This window comes from Scyliorhinus torazame, chromosome 8 (genome assembly GCF_047496885.1).
Source record: "Scyliorhinus torazame isolate Kashiwa2021f chromosome 8, sScyTor2.1, whole genome shotgun sequence".
In the NCBI taxonomy this organism is placed as follows: Eukaryota; Metazoa; Chordata; class Chondrichthyes; order Carcharhiniformes; family Scyliorhinidae; genus Scyliorhinus; species Scyliorhinus torazame.
In genome coordinates this window covers 75,121,264-75,145,142 of record NC_092714.1, presented here as the reverse complement: position 1 = coordinate 75,145,142, position 23,879 = coordinate 75,121,264, and the positions used below count along the sequence as shown (strand labels likewise).

Genomic DNA, 23,879 nt, shown 5'->3' with positions numbered 1-23,879 from the left:
TATTCGACGAACGGTTGCCACCGCCTGGTGAACCCTTGAGCCGATCCCCTTAGGACGAACTTAATCCGTTCCAGCTTTATAAACCCTGCCATGTCATTTATCCAGGTCTCCACCCCCGGGGGCTTGGCTTCCTTCCACATCAACAGTATCCTGCGCCGGGCTACTAGGGACGCAAAGGCCAAAACATCGGCCTCTCTCGCCTCCTGCACTCCCGGCTCTTGTGCAACCCCAAATATAGCCAACCCCCAGCTTGGTTCGACCTGGACCCCCACTACTTTCGAAAGCACCTTTGTCACCCCCACCCAGAACCCCTGTAGTGCCGGACATGACCAGAACATGTGGGTGTGATTCGCTGGGCTTCTCGAGCATCTCGCACACCTATCCTCTACCCCAAAAAATTTACTGAGCCGTGCTCCAGTCATATGCGCCCTGTGTAACACCTTAAATTGAATCAGGCTTAGCCTGGCACACGAGGACGATGAGTTTACCCTACTTAAGGCATCCGCCCACACCCCCTCCTCAATCTCCTCCCCCAGCTCTTCTTCCCATTTCCCTTTCAGCTCATCTACCATAATCTCCCCCTCGTCCCTCATTTCCCTATATATATCTGACACCTTACCGTCCCCCACCCATGTCTTTGAGATTACTCTGTCCTGCACCTCATACGTCAGGAGCTGCGGGAATTCCCTCACCTGCTGCCTCGCAAAAGCCCTCAGTTGCATATACCGGAATGCATTCCCTTGGGGCAACCCATATTTCTCGGTCAGCGCTCCCAGACTTGCGAACTTCCCATCCACAAACAGATCTTTCAATTGTGTTACTCCTGCTCTTTGCCATATTCCAAATCCCCCATCCATTCTCCCCGGGGCAAACCTATGGTTGTTTCTTATCGGGGACCCCACCAAGGCTCCCGTCTTTCCCCTATGCCGTCTCCACTGTCCCCAAATTTTCAAAGTCGCCACCACCACCGGGCTTGTGGTGTATTTCTTCGGTGAGAACGGCAATGGGGCCGTCACCATAGCTTGTAGGCTAGTCCCCCTACAGGACGCCCTCTCCAATCTCTTCCACGCCGCTCCCTCCTCTTCCCCCATCCACTTACTCACCATTGAGATATTGGCGGCCCAGTAGTACTCACTTAGGCTCGGTAGTGCCAGCACCCCCCTATCCCTACTACGCTGTAAGAATCCCTTCCTCACTCTCGGGGTCTTCCCGGCCCACACAAAACTCATGATACTCTTTTCGATCCTTTTGAAAAAAGCCTTCGTGATCACCACCGGGAGGCACTGAAACACAGAGGAATCTCGGGAGGACTACCATTTTAACTGCCTGCACCCTCCCTGCCAGTGACAGGGATACCATGTCCCATCTCTTGAAGTCCTCCTCCATTTGTTCCACCAATCGCGTTAAATTTAACCTATGCAATGTACCCCAATTCTTGGCTATCTGGATCCCCAAGTAACGAAAGTCCCTTGTTACCTTCCTCAGCGGAAAGTCCTCTATTTCTCTGCTCTGCTCCCCTGGATGCACCACAAACAACTCACTTTTCCCCATGTTCAGTTTATATCCTGAGAATTCTCCAAACTCCCGAAGTGTCCGCATTATCTCTGGCATCCCCTCCGCCGGGTCCGCTACATATAACAAATCATCCGCATACAGAGATACCCGGTGTTCTTCTCCTCCTCTAAGTACTCCCCTCCACTTCTTGGCACCCCTCAATGCTATTGCCAGGGGCTCAATCGCCAGTGCAAACAGTAATGGGGACAGAGGGCATCCCTGCCTTGTCCCTCTATGGAGCCGAAAGTATGCAGATCCCCGTCCATTCGTGACCACACTCGCCACTGGGGCCCTATACAACAGCTGCACCCATCCAACATACTCATCTCCAAAACCAAATCTCCTCAGCACCTCCCACAAATAATCCCACTCCACTCTATCAAATGCTTTCTCGGCATCCATCACCACCACTATCTCCGCTTCCCCCTCTGGTGGGGGCATCATCATTACCCCTAGCAGCCTCCGTATATTCGTATTCAGCTGTCTCCCCTTCACAAACCCAGTTTGGTCCTCATGGACCACCCTCGGGACACAATCCTCTATCCTCATTGCCATTACCTTGGCCAGAATCTTAGCGTCTACATTTAGGAGGGAAATAGGTCTATAGGACCCGCATTGCAGCGGGTCCTTTTCCTTCTTTAGGAGAAGCGATATCGTTGCCTCAGACATAGTCGGGGGCAGCTGTCCCCTTTCCTTTGCCTCATTAAAGGTCCTCATCAGTAGCGGGGCGAGCAAGTCCACAAATTTCCTGTAAAATTCAACTGGGAATCCATCCGGTCCCGGAGCCTTCCCCGCCTGCATGCTCCTAATTCCTTTCACTACTTCCTCTATTTCAATCTGTGCTCCCAGTCCCACCCTTTCCTGCTCCACCACCTTGGGAAATTCCAGCCGGTCTAGAAAGCCCATCATTCTCTCCCTCCCATCCGGGGGTTGAGCTTCGTATAATTTTTTATAAAATGCCTTGAACACTCCATTCACTCTCTCCGCTCTCCGCTCCCCGCTCCATCTCTCCTTCCTCATCCCTCACTCCCCCTATTTCCCTCGCTGCTCCCCTTTTCCTCAATTGGTGGGCCAGCAACCTTCTCCCCATATTCGTACTGTACACCCTGTGCCTTCCTCCACTGTGCCTCTGCAGTACCCGTTGTCAGCAAGTCAAATTCTACGTGTAGCCTTTGCCTTTCCCTGTACAGTCCCTCTTCCGGTGCCTCCGCATATTGCCTGTCCACCCTCAGAAGTTCTTGCAGCAACCGCTCCCGTTCCCTACTCTCCTGCTTTCCTTTATGTGCCCTTATTGATATCAGCTCCCCTCTAACCACTGCCTTCAGCGCCTCCCAGACCACTCCCACCTGGACCTCCCCATTGTCATTGAGTTCCAAGTACTTTTCAATGCACCCCCTCACCCTTAGACACACCCCCTCATCTGCCATTAGTCCCATGTCCATTCTCCAGGGTGGGCGCCCTTTTGTTTCCTCCCCTATCTCTAAGTCCACCCAATGTGGAGCGTGATCCGAAATGGCTATAGCCGTATACTCCGTTCCCCTCACCTTCGGGATCAACGCCCTTCCCAAAACAAAAAAGTCTATTCGCGAATAGACTTTGTGGACATAGGAGAAAAACGAAAACTCCTTACTCCTAGGTCTGCTAAATCTCCACGGGTCTACTCCTCCCATCTGCTCCATAAAATCTTTAAGCACCTTGGCTGCTGCCGGCCTCCTTCCAGTCCTGGACCTCGACCTGTCCAGCCCTGGTTCCAACACCGTATTGAAATCTCCCCCCATTACCAACTTTCCCACCTCTAGGTCCGGGAGGCGTCCTAGCATACGCCTCATAAAATTGGCATCATCCCAGTTCGGGGCATGTACGTTTACCAAAACCACCGTCTCCCCCTGTAGTTTGCCACTCACCATCACGTATCTGCCCCCGTTAACCGCCACTATAGTCTTTGCCTCAAACATTACCCGCTTCCCCACTAATATAGCCACCCCCCTGTTTTTCGCATCTAGCCCCGAATGGAACACCTGCCCCACCCAACCTTTGCGTAGTCTCACCTGGTCTATCAGTTTCAAATGCGTTTCCTGTAACATAACCACGTCTGCCTTAAGTTTCTTAAGGTGTGCGAGTACCCGTGCCCTCTTTATCGGCCCGTTCAGCCCTCTCACGTTCCACGTGATCAGCCGGGTTGGGGGGCTTTTTACCCCTCCCCCCCTTGTCGATTAGCCATCCCCTTTTTCCAGCTCCTCACCCGGTTCCCACGCAGCTGTGTCCCCCCCAGGCGGTGCCCCCCCGCCCATCCCACCCCATACCAGCTCCCCCCTCTCCCCAGCAGCAGCAGCCCAATAATTCCCCCCTCCCACCCCCCCCGCTAGATCCCCCACTAGCGTAGTTACACCCCCCATGTTGCTCCCAGAAGTCAGCAAACTCTGGCCGACCTCGGCTTCCCCCCGTGACCTCGGCTCGCACCGTGCGATGCCCCCTCCTTCCTGCTTCCCTATTCCCGCCATGATTGTCATAGCGCGAGAACCGAGCCCGCGCTTCCCCCTTGGCCCCGCCCCCAATGGCCAACGCCCCATCTCTTCCACCTCCTTTCCTCCCCCCACCACCTCCTGTGGAAGAGAGAAAAGTTACCACATCGCAGGATTAATAACATAAAACTCCTCTTTCCCCCCTTCTTCGCCCCCCATACTCGCCCCACCACTTTGTTTCAAACGTTCTTTTTTTTTAATAACCCGCTCATTCCAATTTTTCTTCCACGATAAAAGTCCACGCCTCATCCGCCGTCTCAAAGTAGTGGTGCCTCCCTTGATATGTGACCCACAGTCTTGCCGGTTGCAGCATTCCGAATTTTATCTTCTTTTTGTGAAGCACCGCCTTGGCCCGATTAAAGCTCGCCCTCCTTCTCGCCACCTCCGCACTCCAGTCTTGGTATACGCGGATCACCGCGTTCTCCCACTTACTGCTCCGAGTTTTCTTTGCCCATCTAAGGACCATCTCTCTGTCCTTAAAACGGAGGAATCTCACCACTATGGCTCTAGGAATTTCTCCTGCTCTCGGTCCTAGCGCCATCACTCGGTATGCTCCCTCCACCTCCAGCGGACCCGCCGGGGCCTCCGCTCCCATTAACGAGTGCAGCATCGTGCTCACATATGCCCCGACGTCCGCTCCCTCCGCACCTTCAGGAAGGCCAAGAATCCTTAGGTTGTTCCTCCTCGCGTTGTTCTCCAGCGCCTCCAGCCTTTTCACACATCGTTTATGGTGTGCCTCGTGCATCTCCGTCTTCACCACCAGGCCCTGTATGTCGTCCTCATTCTCGGCTGCCTTTGCCTTCACGACCCGAAGCTCCCGCTCCTGGGTCTTTTGCTCCTCCTTTAGCCCTTCGATCGCCTGTAATATCGGGGCCAACAGCTCCTTCTTCATTTCCTTTTTGAGTTCTTCCACGCAGCGTTTCAAAAACTCGTGTTGTTCAGGGCCCCATATTAAACTGCCACCTTCCGGCGCCATCTTGGTTTTTGCTTGCCTTCCTTGCCGCTGCTCTAAAGGATCCACCGCAATCCGGCCACCTTCCTCTCCTTTTTCCATCCGTTTCCAGGGGGGATTCCCTTCTGGTTCACCGCATAGTACTTTTAGCCATTAAAATTGCCGTTGGGGCTCTTATTAAGAGCCCAAAAGTCCGTTACACCGGGAGCTGCCGAAACGTGTGACTCAGCTGGTCATCGCCGCACCCGGAAGTCCATACTGAACCCCTCTTGAGCAGTGAAGCTGACCCACCAACTTCCCTGTTGTCAATAGGTCAAAGTGGGCATCCGGTGGCAGCCATGGAGTAGGAGGTTGCGTATTTGGTAGCTCCCACTCGCGACGGACCTTTTCTCCCGACCCTTTTGGAATGTTATTGGAAAAATCGGTGGCAGGTGAGGCAGTGAGGAAGAATCCCCCACCAGTATATGGAGACGTGGACTAGAAGTGGTCTTATAAGAAGAAATAGCCAAGCAAAGAAGGCGCATGCAGAACCTACAGCACAGGAAAACATGGCGGAGGTGCAGGATCCTGGCTTGGCGGCCCAGTGGTCAACCGTACAGTTGGTGAAATTCATTCAGGAGAGTTTCGCCAAGCAAAAGAAGGAAGGTTTAGACCCGATCAAGACACCAATCGATCAGGTGGAATCGGATCTAGAAGCCCACGGACTGGCGATCTAGAAGGTGGAGGAGAAGGTGGCTGAGCACGAGGACCAGCTAACCGCACTGGAGGCGGAGGTGGGGCTAATGAGGGACCACCAGGAAAGGCTGCAGGAGAAGGTGAAGGACCTGGAGAATAAGTCCGTAGGCAGAATATGAGGATCGTCAGCCTCCCGGAGGGCAGCGAGAGATAGGATGTTTGCACGTATGTGGCAAGTATGCTTGAAAAGTTAATGGGTGATGGGGCATTTGCTCGACTCTTGGAAGTGGACAGAGCGCATAGAGCGTTTGCGAGGAAGCCGCGTGTGAATGAGCCGCCGAGGGCGATGGCGGTGCGAATGCACCAGTTCCTGGAAAAGGAACAGATTTTGTGGTGGGCCAAGCAACATGGAGCTGCAAGTGGGAAAACAGCGAGCTGCGCATCTACCAGGACCTGGGTGCGAAACTGGCCAAATGAAGAGCAGGATTTAATAGAGTAAAATCGGCCCTCTTCAAGAAGGGGGTGAAGTTTGGAATGCTACATCCAGCCCATTTGTGGGTCACCTATGAGGGTCAGGAGCATTATTTTGGATCGCCGGACAAGGCGATGGACTTTGGTAAAGATAAAAGGCTGGCAGGTGACTGAAGACTCTGAACTCTGGGGGCGGGTAATGCTGTATCAATTCTGTAAAAGTTATTTTTGTTTTGAATTGTACATAGAGTGCTTTCTGTATCAACGTTTGGGCCGTTGCTCAGTTTTGGAGGTCAACTTTGTTCTTGTGGGGGGAAGGGGGTGGATTTTTTTCTTTGTGTGTTTGTTGGGGACTGTGCTGTTTTGAATATGTATGTTCGAGCGGGGGGTGGGGGTGGGGGTGAACAGTAGTGGGTAGGATGTTTAGCGCCATGGGCGGGGGCTACCAGGCTAGCTGGGCGGGCTAGCCCACGAAAGCGCAGTGGGGGGCGAGCAGGTGATATGTTTGTTGAGGGGATTGTTGTTCTGTTAATGGGGGGGGGAATTGTTGTTGGGAGACAAATGGGAGGTCGAGGATGGTGGGGGCCTGAGGGCGGGCCTGGGACGTGAGCTGGAGGCTGACCTAAGAAGGGTGATGGTTGATCGGCCGGGTGGGGGGGGGGGGGGGGGGGGGGGGGGGGATGCCTCCCGACCAGGCTGATCCCATGGAACGTCAGAGGGCTGAATGGGCCAGTTAAGAGGGTTCGCGTGTTCGCACATTTGAGGTGATTGAAGGCGGACGTGGCAATGCTACAGGAGACACACCTGAGGGTGATAGATCAGACCAGATTGAGGAAGGCGTGGGTCGGGCAAGTATTTCACTCGGGATTGGATTCTAAGACAAGGGGGGGTCGCGATCGTGATCAATAAGCGGGTCTCATTTGAGACAGGGAATATAGTTGCGGATGCGGGGGTAGGTATATCATGATGAGCAGGAAGCTGGAGGGGATGCCGGTGGTGTTCGTGAATATTTACACACCAAACTGGGACGATGCGGAGTTTATGAGACGGGTGTTAGGGAAGACCCCGGACTAAGCTGATCATGGGGGGGCGGAACTTTAATACGGTCATTGATCCAAGGTTGGACCGGTCAAGGTCAAAGACAGGGAGGGTGCCTGCAGTGGCGAAGGAACTAAAGGGGTTCATGGAGCAGATGGGGGCGGTAGACCCATGGGAGGTTCGGGCGGCCAAGAGCAAAGAAGTTTTCTTTCTTTTCCCATGTACAAAGTATACTCACGGATCGATTTTTAAAATCTTGAACAGGGCTTTACTGGAAGGAGTGGTTGATACAGAGTATTCGCCGATTGAGCAAGGAGAGTGGTCAGCGCCCGCAATGGAGATTGGACGTAGGACTGTTAGCGGACGAGGGAGTGTGCGGGCATGTGAGGGATTCCATCCAGAACTATCTGGAAATAAATGACACGGGGGAGTTTCAGCAGCAACGGTTTGGGAAGCGCTGAAGGCAGTGGTTAGGTGGGAGCTAATATCGATACGGGCCCATAGGGAGAAGGTGGAGCGAGCAGAGATAGATAGTTTGGTTGGGAAAATACTCCAGGTAGACAGGAGATATTCTGAGGCCCTGGAGGCAGGATTATTGAAGGAGTGGCAGAAGCTACAGATGGAGTTTGGTCTGTTGTCTACAGGGAAAGGGGTGGAGCAGTTGAGGAAGGCGAGGAGGGCGATATACGAGAATGGAGAGAAGGCCAGGAGGATGCTTGCACATCAGCTAAGGAAAAGGGAGGTGGCCATGGAGATAGGAAGAGTGAAGGACAGAGGAGGGAATACGGTCTTGGACCCAGCAGGGGTGAACGGGGTGTTTAAGGAGTTTTATAGTTGGCTATATGAGTCGGAACCCCCAGCTGGGGTGGAGGGGATGAGGCAGTTTTTGGGAGAGTTGAAGTTCCTGAAGGTGGAAGAAGGGTTGGTGGAGGGGTTGGGAGCCCCGATCGAGATTGATTGGAGTCCATGCTGGAGTCGGGTAAGGCCCCAGGACCGGACGGCTACCCAGTGGAATACTACAAAAAGTTCTGAGATGTTGGGCCTGCTGCTGGTGAGTGCATTGAATGAGGTAAGGAAGCGGGGTGTTATTCCCCAACAATGTCACAGGCCTCGATCTCACTGATCCTGAAGCAGAAGGACCCAGAGCGAAGCGGGTCATACAGGCCAATCTGCCTATTGAATGTCGATGCCAAATTGTTGGCTAAAATCTTGGCCTCAAGGATAGACGATTGTGTCCTGGAGGTGATAGGGGAAGACCAGAAGGGGTCTCGTTATACGCTGACGACCTGCTCTTGTATATTTAGGGGGGGTGGGGGAGATTATGCGGATCTTAGGGGAATTTGGCCGGTTTTCAGGGTACTAATTGAATATGGGGAAAAGTGAGATGTTTGCGATCCAGGCAAGGAGGCAGGAGAGGAGACTGGGAGAGCTGCCGTTCAGAGTGGTGGGAGGGAGCTTCTGTTATTTGGGAATCCAGGTGGCACGAGAATGGGAGCTGTTACATGAACTAAATTTGACCCGGCTAGTGGAACAAATGAAGGAGGATTTTCGAAGGTGGGACATGCTCCCGCTGTCATTGGCGGGGAGGGTACAGACCGTGAAAATGACAGTCCTCCCGAGATTTCTGTTTGTTTTCCAGTGCCTCTCCGTCTTTATCCCAAAGGCCTTTTTAAACGGGTAAGTAAGGTGATTTCTGGTTTTGTGTGGGTGGGTGAATCCCCGTGAATGAAGAAATTGCTGCTGGAGCGTAGTCGGGGGGAGGGTGGGTTGGCGCTGCCAAACTTTAGCAACTATTACTGGGCGGCAAACATAGCCATGATTAGGAAGTGGGTAGTGGGGGGGGGGGGGGGGGGGGGGGCGTCGTCGGTGTGGGAGCGAGTAGAGGCGGCATCATGTAAGGACACAAGTCTGGGGGCATTGATAACCACACCTCTGCCGTTCTCGCCAGCCCGATACTCTACAAGCATAGTGGTGGTAGTGGCGGCCCTGAGAGTCTGGGGGCAGTGGAGGAAGCATATAAGAGTGGAGGGCGCATCGGTCTGGGCTCCAATTTGTAACAATCATCGGTTTGTTCCGGGGAGGCTAGATGGGGGGTTTCGGAGATGGCAGGGATCGAGAGGATGGGAGATGTATTCATAGATGGGAGCTTTCCCTGTTTGGAGTTTTTAAAGAGGAGAAATTTGAATTGCCGAGAGGGAATGGGTTTAGATATCTGCGGACACGGGATTATTTGCGATTTTCAACCTTTCCGCTCCTAGCGCCACGGGGGATACAGGACAGGTAGTTTCTAGAAGGGGGGTGGGAGAGGGGAGGTCTCAGATATTGATAGATCTGTACTTGGTTAATATATCTTATGTGTCGCCGCACTATATATCACTCGACAGAACTTAAAACTGAGCTTAATTCGTGAAGTAAATTGTAGCTTTATTCAGTTAGTTTCAAATGTCTCTTGATCAGGTCAGTTTGCTTGCAAATACAGAGCTTTTAAAAAGTTTGTTTTGTCCAAGCAAATACAGATGACTCAGTTGAATTCAATACAAATTACAGTTCTTGATGATTTCTTCAAATTAAAATACACAATACAGAGAAATTGGAAATAGACAAAATGGCGGCTTTCAGAGCAAAGTGCAGGAAATAGTTAAAGAAATTAAGTAAGATGATTCCGGAATGAATTGTTCAAATTCGGCACCTCTGTTTAAGGTAATTGCTATTGTTAATGTTCTGTCCCCTTGCTGTCTGTGATTGGGCCATAATAACTATAGTTCATTCAATTTGATAGAAATGGCTGTCCATCAAATTTTGATATGGTGTGACTGTGATATTCCGTTCCAACCAAACTTTATCCGTTGTCATGAAAACTGAGCTAGGAACGCTGCCCAGATTTACATACTAACGAATGTGTCCTTGCTTTTGTCTGGAGTTTTAATCTGATCATTCTCATGCTATTCAGCAGTTTTCACTGTCTGTCTGTTTGAACTGTGTGACCTTAATAAACCATTTTAATTCTGAATAAACCATTTTGATTCTGAACCATTTCTTCCTTTAAACGTATTATATATTAAAAGTTATATTTCTATCAGATATCTATAAAGAACTCATGGAGTCGGAAGTAACTCAGATAGAGGACCTAAAGTCCAAATGGGGGGGACTAGGGGGAGGGGGGAGATAGAGGCGGGTCTGTGGGCGGATGCTTTGATTAGAGTCAACACATCCTCATCATGTGTCAGGCTCAGCCTGGTACAATTCAAGGTGGTACACTAGGCACACATGACGGTGGCCCGGATGAGCAGGTTTTTTGGGATAGAGGACAGGTGTGCGAGGTGTGCGGGAGGGCCAGCAAACCATGTCCATATGTTTTGGGCATGTTCGAAGCTGAGGGGATTCTGGCAGGGATTTGCAGAGGTCATGATCCCGGTGCTAAAAACAAGGGTGGTGCCGAGTCCAGAGGTGCCGATTTTTGGAGTGTCGGAAGATCCGGGAGTCCAGGGGCGAGAGAGGCTGACGTCTTGACCGCTGCCTCCTTGGTAGCCCAGAGATGGATATTGCTAGCGTAGAGGGACTCAAAGCCCCCAAAATCAGAGATCTGGGTTAGTGGCATGCCCAGATTTCTCAGACTTGAGCAAATTAAGTCCGCCCCAATGCTCGGGTTCGTCTGGAGGTGGCAGCTGTTTGTCGACTTCTTCGGGGAAAACAAACTATCAGCAGAGGCAATAAGAAAAAGGGAGAGTAGGGGAGGGGAGTTAGACTATTTTCTGTTTAGGGTAGGTGGGATTTGTTAGGGATGGAGATGGTTTATGCACTGTTTATTATTATTATAAAATTATGAATACCCTAATAAAATGTTTTACAAAAAAAAAGTGTCGAAGTGTCCCTATAGTTTCTTCCTTTCCGCTAAAAACTCCCGAGTCCGATCCACCTCAACAATAGCATCCACCAACCTCTGCTTCTCATCTTTCTCAACTTTATCCCTGTCGGCCTGATAAGAAATAACCTTCCCCTGGATCACCACCTTCAATGCCTCCCAGAACGTAGAGGAGGAAACCTCCCTCTTCTGATTAAGCTCCATGTAGTTCTTTATCGCCAATGCCACGTTCTCACAGAAGCCTGGTCTCTGTGCCCCGCCCATTTCGCACATCATATCCACAAAGTATGATGCATGGTCCGTAATTACTATCCTTGAGTATTCCGCCCCCAGGACCACTGACAGCACCGATTTCCCCATCACAAAAAAAATCCATACGGTAGTATTCTCAATATACATGATGAAAAGGAATACTCCCTCTCTCCCGGATGCCTAAACCGCGACAGATCCACCCCCTCCCCATCCCCCCATCTGATCCATAAATGCCCCCAGCTCCTTTGCCACTCCCGACCTGACCATTGAATTGGTGCTAGACCTATCCACCTTAGGGTCCATCACACAAATAAAATCGCCCCCCATCCCCTCATTATCAACTGATGTGAATCCAAGTCCCGGATTTGTTAGCTTCTTAACAAAATCTGCGTTGTCCAAATTGGGTGCATATACATTACCTGAGACAACGACGCCCCTGCCCAGGACCCCACACCATCACGAACCGGGTCCTGCACCTTCATGATCACCACAAATGTCACCTTTTTACTAAACAGGACCGCAACCCCCCTTGACTTAGAGTCAAACCCTGAAAGAAACGTTCGCCCCACCCATCCCTTCCTTAACTGCATCTGGTCCTTCACCTGCAGATATGTCTCCCAAAGGAAAACCACAGCTGCCCTTAAACTTTTTAGGCGCACAAACATCTAACCAGACCATTCAGACCGTACATGTTCCACATTACAATCCTTATTGGGGGCTTCTAACCTTCCCCCTTAAGGTCCGCCATCCCCTCCTAACACAGATCCTGCCCAACCATCTGGTTCCCCTCTTGTCTGGGTCCACCCAAAATCCTTTCCTAAATTCTCCCTGAGTACCTCAACAGGAGTTGGAATGTGGCGACTAGGGGCTTTTCACAGTAACTTCATTGCAGTATTAATGTAAGCCTACTTGTGACAATAAAAAGATTATTGTTATTAAACCCAGCCAGCAAGTCATCTGCGTCACCAGCCTCCACCCTCCAACCACTCCCCCCCCCCCCCCCCCCCCCCAAACCCCTCTGGCTACCCACTGCACCCCCTTCCTCACACTGCTTCCATTTACTACCATTCCCTGCTATCACGTGACTCCCAGCTGGAGATCATTACAAACTACCCCAACCAAACCGCCCAAACTACACCATCCCCACTATCCTTCCACCAGCTTACTCTTTCAAAATGTCCCTCCCCAGGTCCGCCCCTACCAGAGTCCCCTCCCCCCTTCGCTCCAGCAGGAACACGCAACTCAAAACTCTGTATTGTTCCCTCATCGACCCAGAACAATGCATAACCAACATGTGCAAAGACAACCAAACACTTACACGCAAGGGGGCGGCATGGTGGTGCAGTGGTTAGCACTGCTGCCTCACGGCGCCGAAGACCCGGGTTCGATCTCGGCCCCGGGTCACTGTCCGTGTGGAGTTTACACATTCTCCCCGTGTCTGCGTGGGTCTCATCCCCACAATCTAAAGATGTGCAGGCTAGGTGGATTGGCAATGTTAAATTGCCCCTTAATGGGAAAAAAAAGAATTGGGTACTCTAAATTTATATTTAAAAAAACACTTGCACATATTGCATACACATATCACTTCATAAAAGAAGAAAAAGGCAGCACGGTGGTGTAGTGGCGAGGTCGCAGCTTCGATCCCGGCTCTGGGACACTGTCCGTGTGGAGTTTGCACATTCTCCCCGTGTTTGCGTGGGTTTCGCCCCCACAACACAAAGATGTGCAGGGTAGGTGGATTGGACGCGCTAAATTGCCCCTTAATTGGAAAAAATTAATTGGGTACTCTAAATTTATATTTAAAAAAAGAATAAAAGAAGAAACTTGAAAGTTCCAACCAAACTAAACCCAAAACTCAGAACAAACCCCCCTTCAACCTACCCCAATACAAAACCAACATGCAAAAGAGAGAAAGACAACACACCAATTACAAAATTTGTATATACATAAAAACTGTTTAAAAAAAAAAAAGAAAAAAATCCCAACATTAGCCCCCCCCCTCATGCTCCTTGACGCAGTTATCTGCCTCCTCCAGCGTTGTAATGTAATGTACCCTGCCCTTAAACGTTGTCCATAGTTTGGCCAGACCTTGCTCCAAAAGAGCACCACCGTGGCCTTATTAAACCCTGCCCTCCGTTTGGCCACTTCTGCACCAATGTCTTGGTAAATTTGGATCGGATTTGCCTCCCAGCGACAGTCTCGCGTTTCCTTCGCCTACCTCAGAATATTCTCCTTCTCCTGAAATGTGATCATACGCACAATCACCACCCATGGCGGCTCACCAGCTCTCGGCCTCTGTTGTAGTGACCGATGGGCACAATCCACCTCCAGGGCTTTCTCAAAGACCCCCGCCTCGATCAGCTGCTCGAACATATTAGAAATGTAGTCTGTGGCACTCATTCCCTCCACACCCTCCGGCAGACCTGCAATTCATAAATTCTGCTTCCTGGACCGATTCTCCTGGTGGTCCACCTTTGACCTCAGCACCTCAGAGATGTCCCCCAGCATCTCTGCCTCCGACGTAATCTGGTCGCTATGGTCCGATACCACCCTTTCCACCTCTTGGATCGTTGCACCTTGCAACTCCAGGCGCTTCTCCATCTGATCCAAAGTCCTACGAAGAGGGGCTACTGCTCTCTCAGATACTCTGGACCAGTCCTCCTGCATCTCTTTTCTCTGTTGCCGAAACTCCCCCTTGATAAGCACAGTGGTTAGCACTGTTGCTTCAAAGCGCCAGGGACCCGGGTTCGATTCCCGGCTTGGGTCACTGTCTGTGCAGAGTCTGCACATTCTCCCCGTATCTGTGTGGGTTTCCCCTGGGTGCTCCGGTTACCTGTCACAAGTCCCAAAAGACATGCTTGTTGGGCGAATTGGACATTCTGAGTTCTCCCTCAGTGTACCCGAACAGGCACCGGAGTGTGGCGATTTGGGGATTTTCACAGTAACTTCATTGCAGTGTTAATGTAAGCCGACTTGTGACACTAATAAAGATTGTTGTTATAAAGTCCATCGACCGCTCCACAGGCAGGGTGACAAATGAGGGCGACTCTTCCCCCTCTGCCATTTTCTTCGTTAGTGCTGCGCCACGTGTGTCCTCCAACTCTTGAGCTAGGGCACTTACCAACTTTTGCTGGGTAGTACACTCGGGGAGAAACCAACACCCTCTGCTCATTTCACACTTTTTGCACAAAAAAACCCATGAACTAGGTAGAAAGGGCCAAAAACAACTCCTCCAAGCAGGAGCCACTTTGTGTGCGACCAATCAGCTCATGGCCGCCACCAGAAGTCGACAGTATCTGTTCTTTTTTTTTCAAATTTAGAGTACCCAATTCATTTTTTCCAATCAAGGGGCAATTTAGCATGGCCAATCCACCTAGCCTGCACATCTTTGGGTTGTGGGGGCGAAACCCACACAAACACTGGGAGAATGTGCAAACTCAACACAGACAGTGACCCAGAGCCGGGATCGAACCTGGGACCTCGGCGCCGTGAGGCTGCAGGGCTAACCCACTGCACCACCGTGCTGCCCTGACAGTATCTGTTCTTGAAGCAAAGTACCAAAAGTATAAGGTAGCAGAGCAAACAGCCTGGGAACTGTACTTCAGGTAGAACAAGTAACTTCTAAAGTGGAACTGGAACAATTAATTTTAAGTAATCACTCCTGGTAACACTAATGCAATCATAGAATTCCTACTGTGCAGAAGGAGGCCATTCAGCCCATCGAGTCTGCACCGACTCTCCAAACTGGCACCCTACCCAGGCCCACTCCTCTGCCTCATCCCTGCAACCTACCTGCACATCTTTGGACACTAAGGGGCAATTTAGCATAGCCAATCCACCTAAACTGCACATTTTTGGACTGTGGGAGGAAATCCACGCAGACACGGGAGAATGTGCAAACTCCACACAGTCACCTAAGGTTGGAATCGAACCTAGCCCTGTGAGGCAGCAGCATAAGGTATAAACCTTGCAGAACAATGTTGCCTGTGATAAAATGCATAAATGAAAGCTAATACTATTGACAGAAGACTTCCGGTTGCGGCAGGGATGAGCTAGCCGCACGTTTCGGCGGCTCCAGCTCCGACGGAACTTCGGGCTCTTTTAAGAGCCCCAACGGGGACTTTGACGGCCGAAAAACCCGGTGCGAGGCGCGAGGGAAGGGAGTCCCCCCCGAACGATGGAGGGAAAAACCGGCGGCGGCGGCTGCAGCCCGAAGAATCTGCAACCAGAAGGTCAGAGGGAGTGGAACAAAATGGCGGCGGAGAAACCACAGGTGACATGGGGGCCTGAGCAGGACGAGGTGGTGAGACGGTGCGTGGACCTGTTGAAGAAGGAGGTAATGACCCCGTTGTTACAGGCAATTGAGGGGCTTAAGGAGACTTTAAAGACCCAGGAGACGGAACTTCACGTGGTGGAGCAGAAGGTGTCAGGTATTGAGGACGAGGTCCTGGGCCTGGCGGTCAAGACTCAGACGCACGAGGCACTTCATAAAAAGTGTGCTGATAGGATTGAGGCCCTTGAAAATGGAGCGCGAAGGAAGAACCTCAGGATACTACGTCTCCCGGAGGGTGTGGAAGGAGTGGACTGTGGAGCGTACGCAAGTAAGATGCTGAGCTCACTGATGGGTGCTGAGGCCCCTGCGGGCCCCATGGAGGTGGAGTGGGCAAATCGGATCCCGGCGAGAAGACCAAAAGCGGGAGAACCACCGAGGGCGATAATCATGCGATTCTACCGCCTTAAGGACAGAGAAGAGGTCCTGAGATGGGCTAAAAAGGTGCGGAGTAGCAGATGGGAGAATGCGGTGGTAAGGATCTACCAGGATTGGAGTGCGGAGGTGGCGAGAAGGAGGGCGAGCTTCAACCGAGCCAAAGAGGTTTTGCACAAAAGGAAGGTGAAGTTTGGGATGCTGCAGCCGGCAAGACTATGGGTCACGCATCAGGAGAGACACTATTATTTCGAGACGGCGGAGGAAGCATGGTCCTTCATCAATGAAGAGAAACTGGACAGGAACTGAGGGACTGATGCTGCAGGGAACTGTTATTGTTGTTATTATTGTTTTTGTTAATGGGATGGTGAAAGTTAATCGAGAAGTAAACAGGGAAGGTGGGGGACACTGGGGAAATGTGGGCGCCGGTGAGGGGGGAGAGGCGGGACATAGTCGGAGAATGGGGAAGGAGAGGGGGAGGGGAAAGGGAGCTGCGCCATAAGAGGCGGGTCAGGTAAAGGGATGTTCCCGCGCCAGAAAGAATAAGGCGGGAAAACGGGCGCAAGGCGGATGGGAGTTCCCTCACATCGGGGGGGTCGAGGAGCGAGCAGGAGTAGCCGGGGTCAGTTGAAGTCAGCTGACTTACGGAAGTGATATGGGGGGAGCAATCAAGCTAGATAGGGATCTAGCGGGGGGGTGGGGGGAGGGGGGAAGGGGACAACTGGGTTGCTGCTGCGGAAATCCAAAAGGAAATGGCTAAAGAGAGGGTGGTCGGGGGCGGAATGTGACGCTGGGGGAGCGAGCGGGAGCGCGGAGGCGGGATATGGGACTGGCCTAGAGAAGGTAATGGCTAGTCGACACGGGAGGGGGGCAGGTAGCCCCCAGTGAGGCTGATCACGTGGAACGTGAGAGGCCTGAATGGACCGATAAAAAGGGCCCGAGCGCTCGCGCATTTGAAAGGACTAAGGGCAGACGTGGTTATGCTCCAAGAGACGCACCTAAAGGTGGCGGACCAAGTTAGGCGAAGGAAAGGATGGGTGGGACAGGTGTTCCACTCAGGACTGGACGCAAAGAACAGAGGGGTGGCCATTTTGGTGGGGAAACAGGTAGCATTTGAAGCAAAGACCATCGTAGCAGATAGTGGAGGTAGATATGTAATGGTGAGTGGTAGGCTGGAGGGAATGGAGGTCGTGTTGGCTAATGTGTATGCCCCAAATTGGGACGATGCGGGGTTCATGAGACGGATGCTGGGGCGTATTCCGGACCTGGAGGCAGGAAATTTGATTTTAGGAGGGGACTTCAATACGGTGCTGGACCCGGGGCTAGATAGATCCAGCTCAAGGACTGGAAGAAGGCCGGCAGCGGCCAAGGTACTTAAGGGGTTTATGGACCAAATGGGGGGAGTGGATCCATGGCGATTTCTTAGACCCAGGGCTAGGGAGTATTCCTTCTTCTCCCACGTCAATAAAGTGTACTCCCGGATAGATTTTTTTGTTTTAGGAAGGTCGTTGATCTCTAGGGTGGAAGAAGCTGAATACTCAGCCATAGCGGTTTCGGATCATGCCCCACATTGGGTGGACCTGGAAGTAGGAGAGGACAGGGAGCAGAGAACACTCTGGCGATTAGATGTGGGACTGGTGGCGGATGAGGGAGTGTGTGCAAGAGTGAGGGGGTGTATCGAGAGATACCTGGAGGTCAATGACGACAGCGAGGTCCCTGTGGGAGTGGTCTGGGAAGCACTAAAAGCGGTGGTCACAGGAGACCTGATTTCTATTGGGACCCACAAAAGGAAAACAGAGGCCAAGGAAAGGGATAGATTACTGGGGGAGATTTTAAGGGTGGACAGGGAATTTGCAGAGACCCCGGAGGAGGAGCTGTACAGGGAGAGGAGACGACTCCAGACCGAGTTTGACCTTCTGACCACCAGAAAGGCGGAGGTACTGTGGAGGAAGTTAGAGATGAAAGGGGAGACACTGTGCGAAGGGCAGGAAAGATAAATGAGGTGTTTAAGACCTTTTATGAAGAACTGTATAGGTCTCAGCCCCCAGAGGGAGAGGAGGGGATGCGGCAGTTCCTGGACCAGTTGAGGTTCCCGAAAGTGGAGGAGCAGGCGGTGGCAGGCCTGGGGGCGCCGATTGAGGTGGACGGGGTTGTTAAGGGACTGGGAAGCATGCAAGCAGGGAAGGCCCCGGGGCCGGACGGGTTCCCGGTGGAATTCTACAGAAAATATGTGGACTTGTTGGCCCCGTTGTTGGCGAGGACGTTCAATGAGGCCAGGGAAGGGGGGACACTACCCCCGACAATGTCAGAGGCGACGATATCGCTAATTTTGAAGAGGGACAAAGATCGGATGCAGTGTGGGTCCTATAGACCTATTTCACTATTGAATGTGGACGCCAAACTGCTAGCAAAGGTGCTGGCATCGAGGATAGAGGACTGTGTCCCAGGGGTGGTGCACGAAGACCAGACAGGGTTCGTAAAAGGGAGACAATTGAATGTTAACGTGCGACGGCTATTAGGGGTGATAATGATGCCCTCAGTGGAGGGGGAGGCAGAGATAGTGGCGGCAATGGACGCAGAGAAGGCATTTGATAGGGTGGAGTGGGAGTATTTATGGGAAGTGTTAAGGAGGTTTGGGTTTGGGAACGGATTTATTCGCTGGGTTAGACTACTTTATGGGGCACCAACGGCAAGCGTAGTTACAGGTCGACATAGATCGGAGTATTTCCGATTATATAGGGGAACAAGACAGGGATGCCCGCTGTCTCCATTGTTGTTTGCGCTGGCAATTGAACCTCTGGCCATGGCGCTGAGAGACTCCAGGAAATGGAGAGGGGTGACTAGAGGGTGAGAAGAACACCGAGTCTCGTTATACGCGGATGACCTATTGCTATACGTGTCGGACCCAGCGGGGGGGATGATAGAGGTTATGCGAATCTTGAGGAGGTTCAGGGAATTTTCGGGGTATAGGTTAAACATGGGGAAGAGTGAATTATATGTGATACATCCAGGGGACCAGAGTAGAGAGATAGAAGGCTTACCGCTAAGGAAAGTGGAAAGAAACTTCCGATACTTGGGGATTCAGATCGCTAGGAGCTGGGGAACCTTGCACAGACTTAATCTGACACGGCTGGTAGAACAAATGGAGGAGGACTTTAAGAGGTGGGACATGCAGCCTTTATCGCTGGCGGGCAGGGTGCAAGCAATTAAGATGATGGTCCTCCCGAGGTTCTTATTTGTATTTCAATGTCTCCCTATTTTAATCACCAGGACCTTTTTAAATAAAATAGATAGGAGCATTACGAGCTTTGTGTGGGCAGGGAAAGTTCCGAGAGTAAGGAGGGGGTTCCTTCAGCGCAGTAGGGACAGAGGAGGACTGGCACTACCGAACTTGGGAGATTATTATTGGGCCGCCAATGTGGCAATGATACGTAGATGGATGATGGAGGGTGAGGGAGCGGCGTGGAAAAGGCTGGAGAGAAGGTCCTGTAAAGGGACGAGTCTAGAGGCGCTGGTGACGGCACCGCTACCGTTCTCACCGAAAAAGTACACCACGAACCCGGTGGTGGCGGCAACACTGAACATATGGGGACAGTGGAGGCGACAGAGAGGGGTGCGGGGAGCCCTGGTGGGGTCCCCTATCAGGAACAACCATAGGTTCGCCCCAGGAAGAATGGATGGAGGATTTCAGAGCTGGTACCAGTTGGGAATTAGGAAGATGGGAGATTTATTCATAGATGGGACTTTTGCGAGCTTGGGAGCACTGGAGGAAAAGTATAAGTTACCCCGGGGGAATTTCTTGAGATATATGCAGGTGAGGGCGTTTACTAGACAACAGGTGAGGGAATTTCCGCGGCTTCCGACACAGGGGATACAGGACAGGGTGCTTTCAGGGGTGTGGGTCGGAGAGGGCAAGGTGTCAGAGATTTATAGAGAGATGAGGGAAGAGGGGGAGGAGTCGGTGGGCGAACTAAAAAGAAAGTGGGAAGAAGAATTAGGGGAGGAGATAGAGGAGGGTATGTGGGCTGATGCCCTAAGCGGGTTAATTCCTCTTCCTCATGCGCCAGGCTTAGCCTGATTCAATTTAAGGTGCTACATAGAGCACACATAACGGGGGCAAGATTAAGCAGGTTCTTTGGAGTGGAGGACAAATGTGGGAGGTGTGGCGGGAGCACACCACGTGGCAAACCACGCACATATGTTTTGGGCGTGCCCGGCACTGGAAGGGTATTGGACGGGAGTGACGGGAGTGATTTCGCAGGTGGTGAAGGCCCGGGTCAAACCAGGCTGGGGGGTAGCTCTATTTGGAGTTGCGGAAGAGCCGGGAGTTCAGGAGGTGAAAGAGGCCGATGTCGTGGCCTTTGCGTCCCTCGTAGCCCGGCGCAGGATCCTACTCATGTGGAAGGAGGCGAAACCCCCCCCGGACTGGAGGCCTGGGTAAACGATATGGCGGGGTTCATTAAACTGGAGCAGATAAAGTTTGCCCTGAGAGGATCGGCTCAAGGGTTCACCAGGCGGTGGCAGCCATTTCTCGACTACCTAGGGGAACATTAGAGGGAAGACAGATGACCAGCAGCAGCAACCCAGGGGGGAGGGGGGAGGGGGGGAGGAGGCTTAGTTGGGTATTGGTCAATAGAGTACGAGGTTTTGTTACTTGTATATTATTATTATTATTGTTAAAAAGTTTTTAAAATTCTGTTTTGTTATTGTTATCGTTTCGCTTGTTTTGTAAGCGGGAAAAATGTTGCTCAGGGGAAAAAAATTTCAATAAAATATATATTTTTTTTAAAAATACTATTGACAGAAAAGAGGAAATGTTACCTGAAAACAGTCAATATAAATTAAAGAACTCCTCTACTGTAATAGTAATTATTTTCCAAGACACATACCAGCAACCTAGCAATCTCATTTGAGGGAACATTTTAGTGCAAATTGATACCAAGTTAGACACAGTTTTGTGCTATGTACCCAGGAACTGAATTAATATTATCCGACTTCGAATAGGACTTTAAAAGCCAGCAGTTTCAGGAGATTTTCATCCTTCAATTTGGGTTTAATTCAAAGTGAAATGATAAAGTTAAAAGGACAGAGCTTTGATCACTGTGTGACCCTAAAATCCACAAGGTTAGAACATTTGCAAAGTTCTACTGGGCACTCCATTTTAAAATTCATGTGATTATTAACCATATTAAAAAATCTCACTTTTTATTCAATTTATATATTCCAAGGTTTTTGGTTTGCAGTTCCTTCTTAATTGTGCCTGTGCAGTGGGGGGAGAGAGAAAGAGAATTACAGTGGTACATATAGCTTTGGCAACATACAGAAGAGTACACTCACCAGCCAGTTACACCACCCATCATTAATTGAGTAGCTACTGAATATTTCTCTGCAACTGGTCCAGAATTCTGTCCAAAAATACGACCCCACCACTCATGTCGCCCTGAATATTCCAACAGATCTACGACTTCATAGGAATCATCATCACCGTTTTGACCTAAGGAAAGTGAATAGTACAAACAGTGGTGTATTTTTCGAATGCACAATAGGCAAGCTCTTGTGAGAAAAAAGAGGTATGATAAAGAGAAGCTAAAGGTAGAAATATGGTATTGGTTTCAGTTTGGCCAATTCTTTTGATCTCCATCGCTCGCACTGAGATAAGGAGAGAACAAAGATAACACTAAATTATTCTGGCTTATATCAGGTAAGCACAATCTTGATCATTATGTTGTTGTACTTTTCCACTCCATTGGTGGGGTCAAGGACCTTTTTCTTTTACTCAAAAGCTATGTCCTGGACTTCCTGATGGTTTATTGAGATTACCATGCTTTGATTACCATCTGCAAAACTGACCGAACCAAGGGCAATATGAGTGGTACCAGTTAGTCTTAGTGTCTTTGATTAGGGAAGGGACACTTTCAGGCTTTCTGCTCCTAATGCTACTTGTATCTACTGTTAAATAATGTGCACTGGGAAATGGATCAAAAACAAAATCAGATTTGGCCATATCCCTGAAGCTGTGAGACTATCCTCAAGCAAGGAGCTTACATTTCCAAGCAAGAAAATATATTAAAAACAGGATTGGTGAAAAGGGGATTAAGCTCAGCCGCTATGTTTCCCATAATCAAATGACCTGCCAACATTCACCAGAAAAGGGCTAATTTATAAATAATGGCCAAGTGGACAACATGGCAGTGGCACCCAACATTCATACAAATACATCATAGAGTCAATTCCATGTGAAAGAGTGGGGTAAGAATTGAAGAGAACATTTTAAAATGTTATGTCCCTTAAATTTTCTTAATTTAGGGCGGCAGTGGTTAGCACTGGGACTACAACGCTGAGGACCCGGGTTCAAATCCCGGCCCTGGAACATTGTCCGTGTGGAGTTTGCACATTCTCCCGTGTCTGCGTGGGTTTCACCCCGGCAACCCAAAGATGTGCAGGTTAGGTGGACTGGCCACGCTAAATTGCCCCTTAATTGTAGAAAAAAATAATTGGGGGGTACTCTAAATTTTTTTTAAAAGTTTTCTTAATTTAATAAGTTAGACGGGGTGGCACGGGCGCAGTGGTTAGCACTGGGACTACAGCACTGAGGACCAGGGTTCGAATCCCGGCCCTGGGTCACTGTCCATGTGGAGTTTGCACATTCTCCCCGTGTCTACGTGGGTTTCACCCCCACAACCCACAGATGTGCAGGTTAGGTGGATTGGCCATGCTAAATTGCTCCTTAATTGGAAAGAAATTATTGGGTACTCTAAATTTTAAAGCAAATGAATAAATTACTCAAGAAAATGAAACCTTGCTTTAGTATGAAAACTATAGTGATGTCATAATTTACAATATGGATTTGTTTATTGTCACGTGTACCGAGGTACAGTGAAAAGTATTTTTCTCTCGAGCAGCTCAAACAGATCATTTAGTACATGAAAAGAAAAGAAAATACGTAATAGGGCAACAAAAGGTACACAATGTAAATACATAGACATTGGCATCGGGTGAAGCATACAGGGGTGTAGTATTATCATATATCATATAATTTACAGTGCAGAAGTAGGCCATTCGGCCCCTCGAGTCTGCACCGGCTCTTGGAAAGAGCACCCCACCTAAGGTCAACATCTCCACCCTATCCCCACAACCCAGTAACCCCACCCAACACTACGGACAATTTTGGACACGAAGGGCAATTTATCATGGCCAATCCACCTAACCTGCACATCTTTGGACTGTGGGAGGAAACCGGAGCACCCGGAGGAAACCCACGCACACATGGGGAGGATGTGCAGACTCCGCACAGACAGTGACCCAAGCCGGAATCGAACTTGGGACCCTGGAGCTGTGAAGCAATTGTGCTATCCACAATGCTACCGTGCTGCCCTTAATCAGGTCAGTCCATAAGAAGGTTATGTAGGAGTCTGGTAACAACAGAGAAGAAGCTGTTTTTGAATCTGTTGTGCGTGTTCTCAGACTTTTGTATCTCCTGCCCGATGGAAGAAGTTGGAAGAGTGAGTAAGCCGGGTGGGAGGGGTCTTTGATTATGCTGCCCACTTTCCCAAGGCAGCGGGAGGCTGTGTTCACGACTCTCTGAGGTTTCTTGCGGTCTTGGGCCAAGCAGTTGTTATACCAGACTGTGATGCAGCCAGATAGGATGCTGTCTATGGTGCATCTGTAAAAGTTGGTAAGAGTCAGCATGGACAAGCCAAATTTCCTTAGTTTCCAGAGGAAGTATAGACGCTGTTGTGCTTTCTTGGTGGTAGCGTCGACGTGGGTGACCAGGACAGATTTTTGGTGATGTGCACACCTAGGAATTTGTGCACACCTATCAATATATGAATACGCAAAGGTAAATAC

At 50.5% G+C, this 23,879-nt stretch overlaps 1 protein-coding gene across 2 annotated transcripts in view; it reads right to left on the bottom strand.

Moving 5' to 3' along the window:
• fundc1 (FUN14 domain containing 1) overlaps positions 1 to 23,879 on the bottom strand; it is a 60,990-nt gene that overhangs the window by 23,249 nt on the left and 13,862 nt on the right. For both annotated transcript variants that reach the window (XM_072513839.1, XM_072513838.1), the window contains exon 2: positions 21,369 to 21,525. In XM_072513839.1, the coding sequence (XP_072369940.1) occupies positions 21,369 to 21,525 (157 nt within the window). The remainder of the gene's footprint in view (positions 1 to 21,368; positions 21,526 to 23,879) is intronic.